At 35.8% G+C, this 22679-nt stretch overlaps 1 protein-coding gene across 1 annotated transcript in view; it reads right to left on the bottom strand.

Moving 5' to 3' along the window:
* Window positions 1-22679, bottom strand: part of LOC106653396 — an 84495-nt gene that overhangs the window by 8974 nt on the left and 52842 nt on the right. The window contains exons 7-11 of the mRNA XM_014372806.2: window positions 9989-10264; window positions 1900-2184; window positions 1399-1778; window positions 728-1091; window positions 78-257 (exon numbers count right to left, since the gene is read on the bottom strand). Of these exons, the coding sequence (XP_014228292.1) occupies window positions 78-257; window positions 728-1091; window positions 1399-1778; window positions 1900-2184; window positions 9989-10264 (1485 nt within the window). The remainder of the gene's footprint in view (window positions 1-77; window positions 258-727; window positions 1092-1398; window positions 1779-1899; window positions 2185-9988; window positions 10265-22679) is intronic.

Here is a 22679-nt window from a genome sequence, read left to right as displayed (position 1 = left end):
AAAAAGGTACTATGCTCGTCCTTGTCGAATTTAATTTTTTTGCAATTTTTTTATAAAAAGTGCTGTTAAGATCTCACCTGTGAAGTGCACGTGTCTTCGCGACAACGAACCGAGTTCAGGGCTAGCCATTCCTTGATTCTTTCATACTTCTGTTTGTGATTTTGTTGATTCAGTAGGCCACATTTATTCTCATTAAAGATAAGCGAGGGAACTCGACTAGACATCTCCTTCCCTTCTTCACGCACCAATTTCTCGACCTAGAAGAATAGTGTGTTTTTTTTATTTAATGATTTGCAAAAACTGTAAACAAAAGTCCTGAAAAAATATTAGGTACTAATTTTTTAATCATAAACTCGAATATGATTGCATTTGTAAAATTAGCTCATAGGTACTTCTCATGATTTTTCGATAACATGAGGATTGCAGAAAATCTGACATCATAAAGCTTATCAAACAACTCAATAATATTTTGTGAATAAATAAGCTGACATTGCTACAAGAATGTGATCAGATGGTAATTGTTAAAGTTAAAAAAATTGCACCAAATTCATAAATTGGAAGCGACAATGCAATATAAGAGCGTAATCATCGGACCCTCATCAAAGTCTCATTTATTACTTTCACTTCTGACGTACAGCACACATGTGCAAACTTGCATACGTCATATGGGTGCATACGATGCGAGTTTATTGAAAAAGTCGGCATAATCAGAAAGCGTCGATCTTACCTCTCTGATGAGTCTTTGAATACTGTCCTTGTCGTTGCCGCACTCGTCATCACTATTTTTATTCGCTTCGTTGTCGGTCGGTCTTTTTACGAGATTGAAATCATCGCTTGACTCGAGCTTTCCGTTAATCTCATCTGCATTATCGCCATCATTGCCGTTACTCTTGGTGTTGTCCTCCCTATGCTGATGTACATCGCCTACCTTACCAGATGTGTAAGTCCATTCTTCCTCCGACGAATCATCGGCGCTTGGTTGTAGGACTTGCTGATTATCGTCTTCGGAAACCGCATTACTGTCGGCCTCCGAGTCCGTATCCATGTGCTTGAAGTAGAAGGTGGCGCAGTTTTTAGACTTCCGGTTCGATCTACGGAGGTGGCAAATAAACAACAGAAAAAAAGCAATCATTACTTGCTCAAACGATGTAGTCTTTTTTGCAAACAATGGTACGTACTGATCGTATAAGATCATTATAAACATTCATACACGCCGAAGAAAAAATCCCACAGAGAAAAATAAATTTTTATTATATCTTATTTATTTAGTCCTCCGAGTTGTAATAATTATTTAATATTATTGAGTAAAATTTTACTGGTATTTTTTTCGTATATTATGAGAAAGTGTTTGATATCAAGAATGCAATGAAAGGAAAAAAATCGACATATGTCACTTACGTGTTGAATAGACCGTCTTGAGTATCCGGCTCAGTGCGACGTCGTTTGGGACTGTCATTCGAAGTAATCATATCATTAGATTCGGGTTTTATTACTGAGTCGACTTCGTCGGCTGGGTCATTATTGGCTACTGGCACAGGATCGAGTGAAGGTGTCATGTTGCTTTGAATAGGCTGTTGTTTTTGTCGGTCGACTTCCTCCTCGCTGAACCCAGCTTCTTCGATGTCAGCCTCGGCCCCTTGGTCGCCGAATAAGCCTAGTGAATTTTTTTTAATACTATTATTGACGTCGTCAGCAATATCTTTAGTGGTATTTGGGTTATTGCAACTTTTTCCTAATTCTTGATTTTCATTCACAAGGCACAACTCGTCGATGTTATCCTAAAAACAGAAAGTATTTTTCAATGTTTAGGATTTTGTTTAAATATCATATTCGCACTGGTCATATGATTTTTCAATAATTCTGCAGAAACGTCTACATAATTTTCAACTGAAAACTCACTTCGAAATAGTAGCCGCCATCGTCGATGAACCGATTTTTAGAGGATGCCTCACTATCTGATGAAGCTGCTTCAGTCGATGCAGCAGTTTCGAGCACGGGTCGCGGACTCGAACGCGCCTTCAACTGTCGTCTCGAACGTCTGCGGACCAGTTCGTTTCTGCTGTTAGTTTCCGATGAGCTGCCGCTGGATGGACCAACGTGACCACTGACGCGGCGGCTCAAGCGTGGCTGCTTCGGTACCGGCTCTTCGTCGTCGCTATCACTGCTAGAGCGGCTCGATGAATACTGCAAAAACCATTGAAAAATAAGCACGTTAGAGCTTTATAATCATTCGTTTGCTCATATTGTCGTAGCTCGCGTAACTCGCATTATTTTTTCTCACGAGCCAGCGCATTCAAGTGATTTTAAAATTTTTTTTAATAAAAAGCGATTTGGAAAGTTATAATTTTTTAGTAATCGTATCAAACTCCGATCACGTATTGTCGTGAAAATATGCTAATCATTACACAGTTTTGAAAAAAGTATTTTCATAATGACTATTTACGTGGTAAATAAACATAACAAATTATCAAAAAAGAATATAACTATCTTTAAAAATACGACAACATGAAATAATAATTAATGCAATATTCACAAGTTGATTTGCGAGAATAGATTTATATCTTATGAAAGATGGGGCTTGGATGGCATGCAGATATTAGTAATGCGATTGCAGCGTGCTTGTGAATCATCTCAATTATCGATATTTGTAAGTCGAGAATGAAAAAAAAGTTTTACCTCAACTAGGAAATAATATAATGGAAAGCCTTGATTTGTTAGTACTGTTTTTTAATTAGATAAGAATGCGTAATGTCATACATTTAAAATAGTATATACTTGAACACATATACATATTCAAAACAATCAATTATAGGTACTATCAGAGATAAGAGTTATAAGTACGATTACATTTTGAGATACGCGTTACTATCTAATCAATGAGATGTTTATTAAAGTGTGTACGGCAACAGAGATTAGATCATCTAATCAACTCAATATATGAAAATTTGAAGACTAACAATAATTCTAATAAAACATGCATAATAATCAAAGTAAATCAAAGCTTAATAAACTCTACTGATGAAAGTAAAATTATGCTTTTTATGAATTTTCATCTGGTTCATTTTTTAAATTTTACTGCTGCAATGGCCCTTAGTTTCTAATTAAACCATAAATTGACGAAAAAAGCTTATTTGCAATTTGGCGTCATAAACTTGAGTATAATAGAGTTTTTGTTAAAAGAGCACTTGTGACTGGTAAGATCCTTATAAAACATATTTTCCTTCTGTAAGACTCAGTCATAAACCATTAGCGAACCATCGCAGCTACATTCTGGATCAAGGCAAAGGATACAAAAGTACCCTACGCGCAACTCTGAAAGTAGAATTGTGAAATCCCCGGCAAAGAGAAATGAAACAAAGAAAAAGATAAAGAAGACATTGCAGACAAGGCATAAATTCACCGTAGTATTGGCCCACTTTCGCTGCTACGTTTACAGTACACTGCATTGGCGAATAATAAAAATATTACGTGACGTTGCACATTTTACTTTTTCTAAAATAAAATTCAAAAAGATACATTTGAATGATGATTTCCTTATAGAAAATATAAGACCTATTACTTGATACAGACAATAAGTTGAAGTCAAATAGTTCTCTACCCTTTGACATAATATACAAAAAAAAAAAATACAAAAACAGAACTTTAGAGCGCAATCTTAACTTCATAACAGTTCAAAAATTTTAATTCTGTATGAATTAACGCATTCACATGCAAGTAAACGTACATCATTATTACACAAATCAATTTATTAATTTTATTTATAGTTAAATTTTTGAAGGAAATGTTCAACAATAAATTATCTCCGATAATTTTGAGAAAAATAAGGAAATAAAAGTACTAAAATTTTAGAGTTTTATTGTAACACTTTTCATTGTATTACTTTTTTTTATAAAGTCAATCATTTCCGAATAAAAAATGAGGGAATTTTTATATCGCTGCTCAGTATAAATTCGCTATTTTAGAAATATAGGGGCTACATAAATATCGCGGCAGCGCATTTTTTGAATGGGAACCCTCCGAAGGCAAGACAAGGTAGAAAATCGATCTTGAAAAAAAATTTCAAGTCAAAAAATCACGTATTTTATATTTAATTGCAAAATAAACAATGTTAATTTTTATTTATCACAAAAATAACACCCGATTTTGTAAGAGCATACCCAAAAACCCCTGGGTATGGATTTTCAAGAAAATATTTTAACTTTATGTATAATTTTTTTACAATGGAAAATTCATGCACAAAATTGCATTAGTGGGTTAATCAGCTGGCTATGTACTTCATTATACCCAATAACTTATAGTACAAAAGATGATTATAAGATACTATAAAAATAGAAAGAAACAAAAATGAATACTTCTTAGGGTATTCGTTAGTTAAACTTGACAATTACGAAAATTCATTACTACGTGCTACTAAAAGAAGGGCTAATAATAGGTAATGTATATTATAATTCAGAAGCACCCTTTTTTGTAGATGCATGTTTCTTAAGAAGCGATAAATGGACTATTGCATTGAGGGTACAGCTAATTAACAATAAGCAGTTAGTAATCCCTTTCGCGTTTTATGATGTACGTCAGACATTTATGATGATTTGACGGCATATTTATTACTTACCTACTAAATTTAAATCAATTCAATTAAGTAACCTAAACTATGAATAAAAGTATGACTGTTTATTGTTTTTCTAAATTTATTGTCATTATGGTTATGAAAATTGAAGAATAGTTTTTGGAGTTTATATTAACCAGATAAATTTGAATTTATAAAGAAATGAACGTTAATAGATATAAATGAGTCACAAAAAGCAATTGAAGAACAAGTTATTACTCCCGCAAAGGCAGCGGAAGTAATAGAAAATCTGATAAGTCAAAACAGTGTGCGCAGGCTATGAATTGTTTACCGGAAACGCGTCAATTATATGCAAATCACACAATGCTGATGATCGTCTTTCAAGATAAATGCGTATGTTGACCCTAAGTGTAGATCCGGAAAAAGAAAGAGAAAAGTACTGATAGGCATATTCTAATAAAAATAACTTTACACCGGTTCCAGCGAATATTTCAAAAAGTCCTAACACGAAATACAACAATACTAAAGACAAAATTCTTATTTATCGTAAATATTATAAAAGTACATGTGTATTTTGCTTCGTGCATGAAAGTTTTCTTCGCTATAAGAGCCTCAGAACTTGTAATGGATAACAAGCAAAGGTATTTGCAGAAGAGGAAGTGCGCGCACGATGATGAAGATTGAGGAAAAGAAAAGCTGTAAAAAAAGGTAAACTGCAACGTTCTCTCCATTAAACAATTACGCGAGCAAGCGTCATTTTTCCAAGGCGTGGTAGATTTCCGCGCAGAAAGTGTATAAAAGTATACATGCATTATAAATAGGATCGCGTGCACCGATAGGCAACATTCACACTTGTTTACGCCAGTATAAAAGGGTTCGAAAGAAGCAAAGACAATTGGCGTTGCAATTCGAGCGCGTGAACCGTGAACCCACATAAAATTGAGAATATTACTAAAGCAGGGGATCGTTATCGAAAAATTGTTCTCAACCGCTCATCTGCTATTTTGCGAATCATGTTTTGAGTAACAGATTAGTATTGAATTACTTTATCGAAAACATTGCTAAGTTATCGACGTCGAGGTAAAAGTAATCTTAGAAGTCTCAATGATCTAGCAAGAAAGAAAAACATCACTCAGTTTTTATTATTTTTTTAATGTGACCATAAAGATAGTAATTAATACTCACAAAAATGATTAGGTACTGCAATTTCTCCGATCAAGTTTTCATTTAAAGGCAAGAAAAAAGTAAAAACTATTTGTGTTATATATTTACTCTTTCAATTCTATTTTAATACTCAAGTTCAATGCCTTTCTCGTACTGCATGCCCATATAAAACTTGTCTCATGATCGGTTACTACACTAAACTCGATAATTAGCTTGTGCCGTATCGATGTTAGTTTTGAGCCTTCAAAGCTTCTCAACGATTAATTAGCATACGTAAGTCTCTGCATTGATCTACGAGATTTACCTACAGTGCAAATGAAGCACGGCGTAACTAATTTTTACAGCCAAGCTCTGCCTCTGAATGAGTACAAATCGTAAAAAGAAAAATCACGATGAAAATGCCTTTTTGCAATAACCTCAACAAGCAATTACTCGAAAATTATTCAAGACGCTAAAAATAATGAAATTGTTTTCACGTAAAGCTTTGTTGCAAGATCAATATTAAGTAGATAAATTATAACTATAAATACGCGATAGTGTATATATTTACTTATATAATTCACCTAAAAAAAATTAATGATATTAAAATGAAGTCAGAGTGAGTACTCAATGTATACTTTACACGTGTTATTAAAAATCCTTATAGCTAAAAAGCCTCAAATTTCATCTGGATGAATTCTGTTAATGTACAATTAAAGAATTATTTTCTCTTCTTCTTTTTCTTCTTCTTAGTTGAAAAAGATTAGAATAATATGTACAATTGTTTTTTGAATTTAAAGAATTTTTTATTCTATTTAATCATCATTATACGGTTAAAACTTACTAGAAATAATTTATTTTCAACATTTATTAAAATAAATGCCTTAGTTTGATTCATTTATAAACAATTAATTTTAACTGAGATAGCTAAGTTCTAGCAAGGGTCGATAAGTGAAATTTGAATTTAAATACAATGGTAACTGATTTTTTTTATCATATTTAAGCTTGACCGTAAAAGAAACCACATTTTTTCTGGAGACACAGTTTTGAAGTAATATACATAAAAAAAAGTAATTTATTACTTTCGAGCATTTTTTTATTCTTGTTCGTGTAAACACCAAGTACAAAAAATAAACAATGACTGTCTGGTTTCCCTGCTCATAATGGCTTCGCAGAATGTGCGCATGAAAAATTGAAGCTGGCAAAAAATAGGGTGTGACCTGGACATATGAATACAGTAAAAAGTAAGCGGAAAAAGAACAGCGGTAAATTAATAGCAGTTGCAAAATGTTGCATGAACTTTTAGCAGCATGTTTAACATACTTTTCTGACTCAGCATTATGGTTTTTAAAAAGCAAGAAGATTTTTCATACGAAGTTTAATTAAAATATTACTACAAGGTAATGATTTTTTACTATGTTGTTACACCTATAGATAGACAATAGTAGAAATATTGTCCATGAAAAATATCGAAATGGAAAGTGTTGCTCGAAATTGTTTAAGGCCTTGGTTCATGTAAATTTTACACGACATTCATGGTGTATGCAACTTACGAAAATTTTTCATTCGTTCATGTTCCATTTACCTACAAAAAATGGTAGACAAGTTGTACCCGTGTGACTGAAGCAAGTAAGCACAACAACGACATAAATTGTACGTAACTTTCTTTTCGCGCATTGAACATATGCATATAAGTGTTAAATGCTTCCATTGAGTGCTACTAAAATGTATCTTGACATTGATAAAGTATATTACTTCATTAATCGATCACTTGAATATTTTCTCGAAAAAAATCCATCATTAAACAAGTCTTTTGTCAATTTCACTTTTCATTAGCTGCTGATTTTTTAGCGGCTTGTTGTACACCATGAGCGAGCACAATTCATCATTTAAAAATTTTTTTTGGTATATCTGAATCTCATACTTTATTCTTGAAATGATGTGTCAATATTGCATCACACTTACAAGCAAAAGAGTGTTCTTTGGCTTGTATCAGACAAGTCATTTCAAGCGATCGAATGTTTGGTAGCTTTTGCTTCAAAAGTTTAATCAATACCGCACACCTGTGAGTCCTTATAAAATTTTGCGCCAACATCGAATCGCGCAATTGCATGACTTTACTCATGTTACACAGCAATTTGTCGAAAGTGCATCTGTCGCATTACCAATTAAAAAAAATCGAAAAAAGAAAGCAGTCAGGTAGTCCGCAAATGAAGGTAGCATTCATAAATCATACTATTCCTAGCGGCTCCCGAATAAAACCGAGTGAACCTTTTTCGCGGATACACGAGTACGTATAGGGGCGCTTGCAGAAGTCGAGACCGCAGCCGATCAATCCTAGCAAAAGGGAAGTTTGAAAAAGTCGAAAGTCATTTTGCACGTGTGCAGTGAGTTGCAACATGGAGCAAAGGAGTCGATGCCCTCTCGCGCAGTAGCTACTACTAGTAGCAGACTCGACTCTCACTATATACATTTCCCGCTTTTCAACTGTCAAGATAATGCGGCTCGTTAAAGCCAAAAGTCTGCGCGGTAGCCTATGCACATGCAGTTAAACGTGCGCTAGAAGTACATCAAGTCGGCGCTCTATAAAAACTAGGCTCGTGCTGCAGGGGAGTCCTACAGTAGTCGCGTTTCTTCGGTATCTTGGTTTTGCATGAATAATAATTAGTTGTATGGCACACTTGACTACGTTCTCTCGAAATTTAAATGCAAACGTGCAATGCGCGTTATTTCGTTAGGATAGGAGCATTCGTAAAGCCAAGAGCATTAAGCACGTAGATGGGAGAGTCAACAAACAGCAACATTTTTGCGATAGTACGATAGAATGCATCATGGGTAGTTTCTAAATCGAACCAAGTAGTCAAGGGCAAACCACGGCTAGCGATGAATCTGTGAAAGTTATTTTGTCATATTTTAGCCCCTAAAGAGATATCGTTCTGCTTCGGCGTACATCTTTATTCGATCCTGATGTATAATAGAGAAATGCCGCCATTAGAGCATTCATACGTCCGTATGTGCATACATGCATGCATAAGGTTTATATGTACAGCTTGATTCGCTTGGCGACGGGATAATGATCGGTCTCTGCGTTTGTTATTGCACACATGCTCTACGCGCGCGCCTGTGTATTTTCGAGTGCAGGCAAGATAACTAATAGGCCAGCAGCGCCGAACGTGCACATTACCAAGAGGCAGGTATACGCACGCGCATCGGAACCGGGGCCCTAATGCACACCGGCGCGTTGTGTGTACGTAAATATGTATACGCTTGCTCCCCTTTTACAACCCGCAGCTGACTTCATTGCTCGCTTTGTGGCCAACGCGATAGCGCACGAGAGGAGGCCGCGCATGTATATGTGCACGCACACTCCGGCCCTTTCATCGCGTGTATCCTGTTGTCGTAACTATATGTGCGCGCGTGCCATAACGCTTGCCGCTCGCCGCATATTCTCGCGCATGTATATCATTTATTTTAATTCTTTGCGTGGGCGTGCGCGCCTACGAGTGCGAGGAATTCGACAAGACGTCACAAGAAAAGGTGGTAAATTTTCGCGGATGCCTACTCGAACCTGTAGCTCTTTTCAACGTACCCAGCAGCGACGCCGATTCTCTTTTGCATAAAAGCACACCTTTTCTCGAGTATCGTCCGCCTGTCGTCTGCCTCCGCATTTACTTTCTACACGTAAAGTTACTTTCTTCCCTGAGGTTTTTTTTTCAATGATGCGGTTTAGCTGCAGTAATTCTAAAGAATATATCAACTCTCCATTGCAGTATCATGCATGTAACGAGAACATTTATTCTTCTGCAAGAAGACAAGTGCAAAGGCGTTATATATAAAAAATTGTACATGAGCATCGCCCGCATGTATGCGATCCTTTTGTAGAAAGTCCCAAGCTGTGCCTACGAAGCTTACAAATATATCTTCTAGCGCAAGTAACACGTTGGTAAATTGCAGTGATGGTAAGGACAAGAGAGCTGGTAATATTTTCACGCTTCACTGAGCGGTATGATCGTTAATGGGAAAATTATTTGAGCGAAAATCATGTGCCACAATACCTCATTACGAAGAAAAAGTTTATAAGTAGCACAAACATTGGTTAAACCAAAGCGAAATCAAACATCGATGGGCTTATTACTCAGCTAAAGCATAGTTCTGAATAAAAATTAGTTTATTGTAAACAAGACGCTTTGAGAGTGATAACTCTGACGCGTGTATCGACGAGTAAATCAATGCACCCGATAAAAGTTGAGTTAAAAAAAAAGGTTGGTATTTGCTCACCTTAGAGCGAACCCGCTGTGCCAGAGCCTCAATGTGACATTGCCACTCCAAAGCGCGCAAAAAGAGAAGATGCCAGCGACGTTCGAGGGAGCTGGCAACCCGTAGAGGTTGTTGCTGCCTGTCGCGCTGCTGCTGCTGCTGCTGTTGCTGCCGCTCCTCGTCGCATCGATTTCGTTTTTCTTGAATTGCTTTGGCCTCCGCTGCTGCGACTCGCTCGCCGAGTTTAACGACCGAGCTCACTATGCGCCCATGAGCCTCGATGTCCCTTTGTAGTACCTGCGACAATGAAATGCAAACATGAACGTGAATCATCTTATCACTATGCAACTGAAATATTCTATTCATGGTATTATGAAGAAACAAAAGATAATGGCAACTTTTGCCACGGTGTAACATATTTTATAGAAAACTGCCAACTAAGACTCGTACGGGACTATAGCTTCGGCGGATACCAAAATTCCACGCTTTGCTCTTGAAGGACAATAGGTGATTTTTCGATTGCGATTTACTGCCTGCTACTGACATCGCTGCATGGTGCGATGTTGTCGCAAGCCGGAAGTCAATGGGATAGCTGCCGAGAGAATATACACTTTTGTAACCTGAGCGCGTAATTATGAGTTTGAATCATACATCGCCATTATGCAATTTTTTTTGCACCATAGCATCTGGCGAATAAAAAAAGCGTACTTTTGATAAATATCATTAACTGCGTGGTATGATATACAAAAGACGCGTTCTTGGGAAACAATATTACAAAACATATGCTATTGGAACCCATTTTTTGAAAATGAGTTTTAAGCTCTAAGTTCAAACTTATGCCGTCGTTTAGATATTTATGTACGGATAAATTTATGTGTAATCCACAGGTATATGCATAATCGTAACAAAACATTATTTTATCTTCTTGCATTGATCGCAGGTCATAAATTTTTTTCGGTGTATAAACAGGCAATGTAAGAGCATTCATGCACATGCTATTGAAGAGCATAAATCATTACCTTGCGCCCTTCATTTACTTTGTTCGGAACCGTACATAATTAATTTATTAATTACTTAGAGCTACTGATCAAAATCTTCCATGTTACAAATTAATCTTTTACATTTACGAAACTTAATATTCTATTCATCGATTGTTTCGATACAAAATTTTACTGCTTTTCTTCGGAGAAACTTTGGGATTAGCGTTAAAGTGAATTTTGTAATCAAATATGTATTTTGAATCAAAAATACAATATACCATGATGTTTTGGGGTAAGACAATTGCCAATAAATCGGCAATGGTGTTTTCTTTATGCATACGATCAGGTACATTGACCTTGAAAATATGTTTGAATTGGAAATAAATAAATTACGTCGAAATTTTTCGATTATAAAATCAAATACTTTCTAGTTGGTGTTAGACATTGGTAATATACGAAACTAAGTAATTAACAAAAATTCAGGGGTGCAAACATGCGCAAGTATAGAAGCGAATCTCTCTCATGGCAAGCTTTGATAAATCCACTAATCGATCAATTTCAAGGTAATAAACGGTGCCGGCAGACTCTTGCAATAATCGTAAATTAGTCGGTCAGCGCGCTCAGCATTAATAACTATGATCCGTAATCTCATTACACTTGCGCATGTTTAGACGCAGCTTTACGTTCTTCGCGTTTAGACGCTGTTGTTCTTGCACTCCAAAACCATAAATGAAAGACATAAATAAAAAATTGCCGATGGAAAGCGGCTTACGAGCTCAGGACGTAGTTTGTCTGAAATCGAAAGCTCGCGCTGTGACGGCATTTTTACTCGTCAGACAGAATGCCGTAAGTACGCGCTGAGATGTATGCGCGAGACTGTGAATTATGAGACTGGGCGGTTCGGAGGCCGGAGCTTTACGTCGTGCATGTCCAACTTTCACGGGAATCTGTACGATAATTGCAAGGATAGATCCTCCACGTGTATAATCGGCGCGGGCAACCTCCTAACGGAAAACCCATCAACGAACCGTCACTAGCTACCTCCAGCAGCTAATCTCGACTTCTCATACTCTTATTTTCCGTCTTCGCCAAAGCTACAAGAGCTCCCGCCGCATGAGCACAACGATATATTCATATTCAAGTATATATTATATGCCGTACATACGTACATTTATCTGCATGCGACCATCAGATGTTAATAAAATCCACCGTGAAAAAAATCCACTGTATTTTTTATCAAAGGGTTGACAATTTATGAGGAGTTTTTTTAGATCGATAATACTACTGCATACGGCTTTATACCGGGTAGTATCTTTTATTCAAACGCATTTTGAAGCATAACGACAATTTCAATTTAAAATTTTGTGATTATATCTTACAACATGAAAATGATAAAATTGAATTAAAAAATATAATTTTTATAAAATATAATTTTACGGTATAGTATCTGATTTGTTTATTAAGTCATTACAGAAAGTAACATTCTTTAGAAACAAGTTCGTAATACGTAAATTTTAATATTAAAGGAGTCACTTTTAAAATTAGAATTAGAAGCTACCGACCCGCATAATGGACTATTTTGCCTCTTTCTTACCGTCAAATCAGTGACTCGAGCGAACCAATTTATATAAAAACATCGAGAAAAACTTTCTCCCTATTTTCAATTGACAAACATGCAATTTCTAATTTTCATTTTGATTACTGCGATCGATAATTATAATTAAAATTATATAGCGTTATATTATAACTTAAACTTAAATCAATGACGAGATGACGTTATCATGAGTGTAAACAAAATGGTAAAAGTTATTTATGAATTTTTGATAAGCATGTCCGAAAAGACCACGCAGTTATTTGACGCTTTTTTCATGTTGGAGCTTATCAGTCTTTGTCATCATTCAATACCGAGAAAACCCTAGAGTACGCGCGCTGAAAAAAGTACATAAACTTCACATGCTTCCGTGTCATTTGGCAATCTCTCACCTTTTCTTCGTGCACATTTGTATGCTCAGCACTATAACACTTTTTTACCTCATTACCCTACGAGGGGAACAAAAATGAACTTGTGAGTGATTTCTGTTCGAAGAAAAGTTTTGCAGTTGAAATTGAACAAAAGGGAGAAACTTGTAATGACTGCAATAAAATAAAAAGCAACAGTATCAAAATAATGTCTATGATATTGTATTTTTCTGCGGTTGTATTAGTTGAAAATTGAACTGAATTTCATGCGACTTTGCTAACAAGAATCCTCTGAAAATGTATTCTAGAAATATTTTTTTCCGTTCTTTTAATAATTCTATGTTGATATTCTAGTAATCATTTTAAAGTCATTTGATATTATTCACAATGGAAAGAATATATCGATAGTTTTATTCTAATTATTTTAAGTACATAAAATTAAAAGTTATGAAAGGGCAATTTCACGTTTTTGAAATAAAAAATGATAAAAATAATAAAAAATAATAAAAAATAATAAAAAAAAGCATATCCGTATGGTGAAGCATACTACGGAGCTTGCGACAATTTAGCAAGCGGAAATTACAAGATCTTCTACAATCAAGTAGGGTAATTTAAAATTCTAAGTACTCCTAAGGGTTGAAATTTTTACCATCTTGATCGTCATGCATCTCTAGAATATTTTTTCGTTTTTTTGCGGTGCAATTTTTATTTCATCTCCGAAGGTATAGGTAAACGTACCATCTTCGATGCGAGTGCCTTACTTTTATGTAATCATAATCACAACCGGTTGGAGCAAAGCATCCTACGTAACTTATCATTACCGATGATCAAGTCTCGCATGTGAATGAAACCTATACACTCAGTGTATTTATACCCTTTGAAAGTATCTAGATTTTCGTGAAAGATATATAAGACCAAGTTCTACAGTGCTCCATGAAACATAAAGACGAGATGCGTGTAATATAATGCGCTACAAAAATATACCTTTCGCGCGTAATTGCTTCATTTCACTACATTTGTACGATTCTTAGATATGGACAAGCGAAGGTTATGACACGTCCGTACACGATTTTATATTGTTTATTCTAGTTGAATAAAATTGTTCTAATATTTGTTACCTTAAAAAATTGTTCTTTTGTTTACCAATCAAGATTGACACGACTACGAAATTATTAGTTTTTGATAATAAAATGAAGTTCGCTATAAATATTTCTCGCTATAAGAAAAGTAAAATAAAACTCAAATTTTACAACACCTTGAAATATCGCATAATGGTAGTATGGGAGTGATTGATGTAAATATACATGCATACGTAGTGTAAATAGGTGCATTATCTAGAAGAACATTAGACATCAACTTCCTGTACAATCCATAGAATCCAGCTAATAACGTGCGTGGTACTTTTGCATATGATGCGTTAAAAAAATGCAAAATAAGCGTACATCTTCGAATACTACAATTTTCGAAACAAATCGAGCTTGATTTTTCCCCCTCGACGGTTTGAATTAAAGAAAATACTGGGCAACTGAATTTAATTTCATTGAAAGATCAGTCGATAGGATAAGTTTATTTTGTGCGAGTGTCGATGTGTTCTGGGAGTAAGTAAGAGATGGCAGCGTACGCCGTAATAATTATCCCTGGGCTACGTGTGTCGCGATGCTGTTCCAAGTGATTGTCCAGGTATTTTTACCTTCGTATTTATTGCCGGCGTAGACCCTTTGCATCCACGGAATTTCATGTATGTGCTTTTCGTAGCAATGTATACATTGCTGAAGAATTCGCGCTTATATGCAGATCGTAAACTCAGAAACATGTTTTATTTAGAATATAAGGATGAAATTCATTAATAATGGACAAAGATGAAATCAAGTCCAGTAAAGGATTTAGTTTGTACTCTATGCATTCGTTTATGCGATCGAGTCACGTTCGATCGGAAATTCAAATTGGCAATTCAGACTAACTGTTCCGTAAATTGATAAGATATCGTCTCATAATAAACTTTCGAGCTCGAATAAAGAAGACTCAATAGATGCTGCAGCGAATAAGAAACTCGCGCTCTTCTAGATATCAGTCATGCATGCACGGGCAGACGGCGGGAACAACCTCTGATGAAATCACGTGCGAAAAATGGCCTTCGGATCGTTGTAATTTTCTATTAGCTTAAAGAAGCTCGATAGTTCCTAGCTGCGCGTGTACAACAAGTTTATACCCGTCGGTCGATGTACTTTTCTCCATAACTTTGCCATGTACATGGGAAAAAATACCTATGAGATAATAATAATGATAATTATAATCGCGCAGAGTGGGGCTTCGCGAGCGCGTCGCTTAATACACAGCTGTGAATCTTCATAAGTAATAGCTTATTTTTTGCTGCTGCGTACACACATGGTATAGTATATACGATATCGCCGTTCGCGCATCGAGCTCTCCCGGTGTACGCGTAAAGCTAATGTAGTTTATAGTCGGAACACTGCACGCGTAACACAAATGGGAAAATCACGGATCGAGCATATACTTGCTTCTTGGGTGTATAAACATTGTACTGCTGATCGTTGTGCGAGTTTGTATTCTGCCAGAACTGTTGCAAGCGAGAGGCTTCAAACTGAAACTCAAAACTTTATAGGTGGCTACTTCATTAAACGAGTGTTTACGCCATTGAGAATTTAAAGTTGATTCTTTCTTTTTCACATACGCTCATGTTACCTCTTAATAAATGCAATCATCCGTTATACTTTTAAATTTCTCCATTACTTCTTTTTACACCTTTTCAACGTTTTTTCGACAATGAATTCAATTGTTTTTCTTCAATGTTGAAAAATCAACCACTATTATGTACAGCTTTCTCAAAAGATATTACAAACGATGTTTTCAAGTACTAAGAATCAATCGCTAGTGACTTTTGTAGTAACTGTAACATAATTCATATTTATTTATATGTGTGAGTAAGTGTGTTATATGTGCATAGATTTTGTAATTGAAAATCTAATGTGAACTTTTACATTAGTATACGTTCGTATTTGCCATTAGCCTAGGAGAAATTATTATGTAAGTCTTTTGGAAGTTTCTTGGTATGTTCAAGCAATAAGGAATACATATCAAGAAAGCGTGCTTTTACATTAACAACTCAGCATATCTCTTGGCATGCTTTCAAACATGAGAGTAGTGTACCCGCATTTTTTATATCATTTGCAGTGTCAGAGGTAGTGAAGCATTCTTTTAAGCTTACAAGAAAAAATTGAACGCTCAATGATTCATTTCGATTAATGCACCCAGAAGCTTCGATTGGAATCGCTATACTCTCAACAAATGAATGCTAGTTAGGAAATACAAAGCCAAAAAAATAGAGGTTTAATAAAATTTTAATTAATTAAAATCTTTTTCCAATCTAAAGATATCAAATTCAAGTCAGGGATTTGATGGCTGCTTTAACATTGTTGAGTTTTTTCCAAATGTAAACACGATTTGCTACAGAAAAAATAAGAGAAAGTTAAACTGCAGTAAAAAAACAACGAGTCTCTTGTTTTTTTTTTTTTTTTTTACGAAAAATCATAAATTTTTACACCAACATATTCAGAATAAAAACTTTTCTTCTTTAAAAGAAAAAGCCATAGAATTTTATATAAGTGTAAAGTTATAGCATAATAAACTGTTCCAAAAAGTAACGAGAGCTTTGAAGCGTACAAGCACGACACAAATAGTCGGACCAAACTTCATACATTATACTTCATGCGTGATAGTGCTTATTCAGTAATGCTTCACAGTTCCAAACAGTGAAAGTTTTTAACCTCAGATATGGCAAAACAAAAATTCATTTAGTGAACATCACTCAGAAGTATTCACGATAAGTAAAATACGTAATTGTAATTTATTAATTCAATCCCAAATGAGTTAGTAACAGTGTTTGTGCTAAACATTCGCCAAATTTGTTGATGTCAGATCCCAACATGCGATTGTATATAAACATATTTTTATTATAATATTGTATTGCAGGTACTTGAATATTATTTTGAAGATTAAGAAATTAAAGTTCGGATACCAATTAGTTACATAAGTTCGGACAGAAATTAAAGTTAAGAATATCAGTAAGAGTTGTTATATCGAAGTAGGTAATCTAAAGTTTATATCTGAGCTTTTCCAACAAATGATGATAAGTGTCACTCAACTGATGATGCTATGAATTGGTGTGCACTTTTTATGTACAACAATTATTAGAGCGTTAAACTTCAACCTCAAGTCGAAGATGATTCTTATAAATGTAATGCTTACTGTTTAATCTAACTCAAAATTGGTACCTTCTCTAAAATTGGTGAAGACTCAATCAGATAAATAAATTGTAATGATTTTTGTGCTTCGATGCCTGCAGAAATAGCGGTTATAAATTTATGGTTCAATTTTAGGAAGTTCAGCTTTTATTACGTATATTCATCGATTATTACGCAAGTTCATACTGTTATAGCATTTGTACGGACAATGATTGACCAGTAGCTTTCTATCTTTGAGAACATTAGAATAGTCCGATTACTTGGTAAGAATATTGTGTGCAGTATACACATTAAAAATGATTTGTGCGTACATTCGTACAGCTACGCCGCTCACTACTTTTACCTGCGCGCATGTATAAAAGCCATTACGACTGTCGTTTGCTACAGCTTTACAAGCCACAATTAGGAATTTTCAAGACGATTCTTACACTTTCATAGCCGTGAATCTAAATGCAAAATTTCAAACCGGTTTTGGATATATGAGTTGTTTAATATTTATGTACGTGCGATGCGGTTTCGTGCTGTAAATGTGTTGCCATGAAAAACGATACACGATGCAGTACGCGACTTATCTAGCTGTGCTTCAATCTTTACACAGTAGTCGACTAGTTTAGCCATTAAATGGTTCAGGTATTCGATCTGGAAGAAAATTAAACTTATGTTCAGTGGCTTTAACGAAGTTTCACTGCAGAGCTAGCTAGTATCAGCATAATGTTGATTACTGCATACGGAGACAATAAGCTCTACTCACATTCTGTATAGCCTCTCGCCAAGTAGGATAGGGTTTCAGTTGATCGCTCTCTGTCTTTTTTCTTGCATATTGTAAGGCAGTGCCGTGAAGGTTTTCGTCTCGAATAATCGATATTGCGTGCAACTCTTATGACTAATGTCGAGAATTTTGTGACTCGATATCATCATATGTCATGGTATAAAGTTCTGTACGAGGTTAACAATTTTGTTTGGAGAAAGTTAAAAAGATAATAGGATTTTTCATAAAGTTAAAATATGGTACTGCTAAGATGCGAGTTGAATTGAAAAAAAAATACGACGAGGATTCGTTCAAAAGTCAGGCTACTAAGGATAGCGAGGTAAAAAAAGTTACCGGTCAAGCAATAACTCACAACGAGCACGCGGGTGAACGAACACAGCCTATACGTCTATGTATCGCTTCATCTAGTCGCATCGATCTTGGCTTGTTTGCTCCCTCTCGCTTCGTGCCGCACTATTTATTTCTGCTTCATCTTCTTTGCCCATACTTTTGTCAGTTCACCATTATATATTACCGGATACAGACATAATATAGCACGATAGCTATACCAATCACCTATGAGGGCTTTTGCTACACAAAGTGTTATCATACTTAATCCATACTGGACTCGTGTTTGCCATTTTGTATTGACACCAAAGTTTCAGTTGAATGAATAACTGAATGCATGAAAGATTATGTGTTTCTTTATAATGTGCGTTATAATTGAGGAAAAACTTGAATGAATCGCTGAAGTGAAGTAATATTTTGCGAAAGCTCGAAGCAAACAATTATGAAGAAGAAGTTATATATCATAAAACAAGCGTAAATAAAATTCCGACCTAAGAGGCAAATTAGCGAATCCTTAGCGTAAACTGTAGCCTCCGTCGATGATATTTTCCAGATGGCATTGTAACAGTTGTATGGCTCTTATACAGAAGCAGTAGCATCGCACTGCAGCGTGAATTATAGAGCAGGCAACACGTTACTTCTGCGAAACGATTTAGCGTCCTGCGCGCGTAGAAGCGAGGAATCACAAGTTTGTTTTCATATTTCATCGGATACGTAAGCAATTTATTTAACGAGAATGTGTTGGAAGCAGCAAAGTTACGATCATCGGTACGCGGGCGCTCAGCCGAGCACGCCTCGTCGTAGCATCGATCGATTTTCACGAGAGGATATTTTTGTTTTTCCTGCCGCAAAAGTCATCCGCGGGGGAAAGAAAAACAACTGCGTGCATTGATTATGCATGCAAAACCGAGGAGATAAGGCGCGCGCAGTCCGAACGAGCAAAATCGTGACTTAGAGCTCTAATATATATGCATGTGTATGTGTTCTTTTCCTGGGAAAATAGCATGCAATCTGCACCTGCGAGCCCTCGCAGTTACATTTGCAATTCTTTCAAATATGCACGTGTGTTTGGACTTTGGAGGCGTTATACGCTCTGCGAAAAGGCACGTGTTCCCCTCCTGCGGCGAGAGAAGCCAGCGAGGGAAAGCTCGGTGTAAATTCAGCGATTGCGATCAAGAAAATAATGACTTTGGTGTATCGACGGCTATATTATACGCGTTATTCGTTCTATACGCGCTTTTATATTGTATGCGCGGCTCTACGCATGGCTGCATTATTGACTGACGAATTGTTCTCAGAAGCTAGCGTATAATTAATGCTTATTCTGGATATTATCTCGTGCTTGTAATTGTGATGACAGGTAACGAGTCAACTAAGTCGTTTGCATTCGAGCCACCAATCTTAAAGCTGTGCCTCAAATTGCGTCTATTACATGCAGGGATTTTTCGGATTCGCAGTTTGTAAGTACATTTAACTCCATGTCTCTACAAGCGATCGTCTTCGTAGATAAAATTCGAAAACGCAGCCAAGGAGCATGCAGATAAGACATGTTTAATTGCAACAGCACTTTACGATCGAAATTCAAGACTTTGAAAATACATGCATATTGAACATACATACATCGACAGCAGCCAAACATGCACACGCTAGAAAAGGGTTCTCTCACTTTCGTTGGCTCAATAGCAGTATACTTATGTACGTGCAAGTATGAGAATAACAAGTACACGATCTTATACATGGGTGCTATTTTTGTTTTCATCGTCACTCTATCACTATGTATGACCGGATATAGAAAGTTTGCGAATATTGGTAAATTTATCACGCATAAGATGGTTTTTCTCATTCAATATAATTGTTCGATCTGCACAGATGAACATAAAATTATATAAATTTTTATTATTACCGAGTTTTATGAAAAAACAAGTACGATCGAGTATTTTACAAGTCGAATTATTTTCCGATAAAATATATGGGTTGTCGGCTTACGATTTTCTGAACGTCTAAGATTCATATTGAAAAAGTTTTTCTGAAATATCATGAGTTATAATAGTTGAAAATTACATCGAGTTTAATATAACTTGACCAGCGCGTAAGTTGAGTTTGCTCAACAAGAACACGTTCGATTTTCATTTTCCAACATCTCTCATCTTAATTTATCATTTTCACAGTGAGCCGTAGAAGTTGTACAAGGAGCTCGAACGTACGCGGCGCATTCTCCACGTTGCTAGTCGGGTTATTTATTCATTCGGTATTCTTTTCATCGATGTCGCTGCGCGCTTAGCGCAATAACGCACCGATCGTTTCGATCATCTGCGTTCGTGTATGCTCATACACAAAGTATATTTCTGTAGGCAAAATTTAACGTTTCATTGTGTCTCGGCATAAGTTTTGAGCATATATATACGAGTATCGCATGAACACGGTACAATCCATTCGTGCATTATACGCACGTACACTTATGTAGTTAACTTTGAAATCGGTTGACGATTAGTGCAGTCGTTTACAGTCGAGTCCGTCGTCCAGCACATGCACGCGCAAAAGATTTGCGATATGCTTACACTGGGTAATGAATATTTGGAATATACATTCATTTATGTAATGCGCGTATATGTGTCTGTGCGTTGTACGCGGCTATGTAGTGTATATTACACGGAAGAGCAACAACGATCTTACATGCTCATACGAGCCAACGCGGGGACTTTATACCTGCAGTATTTTATGTAGCTTAATATACAAAAGTAAAAGCGTTTCGAATCCGCTGATTTTTTTACTGCCCAAGCCGTGCTTTGAGTAAGGGAATAATAGTTTCGAGGAAATGAGTTTGTGACTTTGCGGTTGAGATGTTCTGTGCGCCGTATCATCGAGGAGCGACCATTATTTTTATGTTATAATTTTTTTTTTCAATTTCACCGCTCTATATAGGAGCTCGAAAAGTTTAATTACTCTATTCGAGTCTCGTAATAACCAAGGAAATTTATTGTTTTACTCTTGTTGTCTCGTCACCGTTACGCACTTTTTTCTTATCTTTCGTTTCACTCTTCACACAGCGTAATTGAGCAAGGCAAGATCATTTCGTTTGCAGGATATACTTTCAGTACTTGATACTGCCGTCATTAATTCTCATTAAGCCGACCAAACGGAATAACTTAATGTGGCTCATCGCGTTAAGGTATTCCAAGGCGACAAATTGACCCACCGACACCGCTCTTCTTTCTCTCTTTGTCTTTATTTTTTATATATTTTCTAAACTGTAACAGCAAAGAGGAAAGGTAAAAGAGACAAAGTGTCAGCAAAAAGACCGCAAAGCAATAATCGATCCTGTTAAAGGATGAACTTTCATTAGAAAAGTGAGGCGAGGCGAATCGTCACTCGCGAAACACTGTCAGAACCCCTTTTTACATTTTTCTTAAAAACTCCATGGAGGTATGAATCCGTAGATGCTCGAAGTTTTTTGTCCTCCTTCGTACGAACGATACGCGTTCGCGCGCGCGAAAGCAGCTTGTTCGTTGCGCTAGATTGCCGCGAGGGACAATCGTGGAAATCGAGGGAGTGAGATTCGATGCAGAGGCGAGTAAAAAAGCCAGACGGTACTGTTATCCTGAATTGCAGATTTATATGTATACACACAGACAATAGTGCCGCTTATATTTTTTGCTCGCCTTCTATACGTGTAGATATAGAGAAACAGCTATTTGACCAGGCAACACTGGAATATGAAGCCTCTAGTCATGGATTAGTTGCTCTAAGTGGAGAGAAATATGTAATATAAATATAGTACGCAATAATCTTGGCATTGTTAGTTCGAATCTTGCAGCAGATGCCCAAGTAAATTATATAGATGTTAGACCAATGGAAAGGTGAGGGCAGGAAACGAATCGATTTTTCTCACTCTTAGTAGGAACAATTGAACTTGGTTAATACTTTGAAAATTCACGTTACAAAATTATAGGTTTGGTTAATTTCTTCTACATTTCAAAATGCAAACGTTGCCTAAGCAAGAATAATTTTCTTTTTATAAAATTTTTAAGTTTAATTAAACTTCATTTATCTAATAATAATTCCAAGTTATATCTCCTAAGTTTATACCTCTAAGTTTATTTAAATTTATTCAATCGAAAAATATATTAATACCTGATCGAAATAAAAATGATACTTTTTAAAGGCCAATGTGACCGTATATTGTGGTACAGGTATAACTGTTTTTATTCGTATACAAGAAAATATGCCTTTGTGCCTTTCATATATATATATATCTTTATGTACAATTGTTGAGCACTGCAAAATGTTTGAACATAAAAATACCATAAATCTTTGATATGTTGCTGGAAATATTGGTTCCATAGTTCTTTCGTCGAAATTTGTTTATGTTCTAGTTGGTAACTAAAAGTAAAATAAATCTACATTTCCTCTTTATA

Source organism: Trichogramma pretiosum, unplaced genomic scaffold (assembly GCF_000599845.2).
Source record: "Trichogramma pretiosum strain Unisexual culture from Peru unplaced genomic scaffold, Tpre_2.0 scaffold60, whole genome shotgun sequence".
Taxonomy (NCBI): Eukaryota; Metazoa; Arthropoda; class Insecta; order Hymenoptera; family Trichogrammatidae; genus Trichogramma; species Trichogramma pretiosum.
The sequence above is the reverse complement of the archived record's forward strand: the minus strand, read 5'-3'. Positions and strand labels throughout refer to the sequence as shown.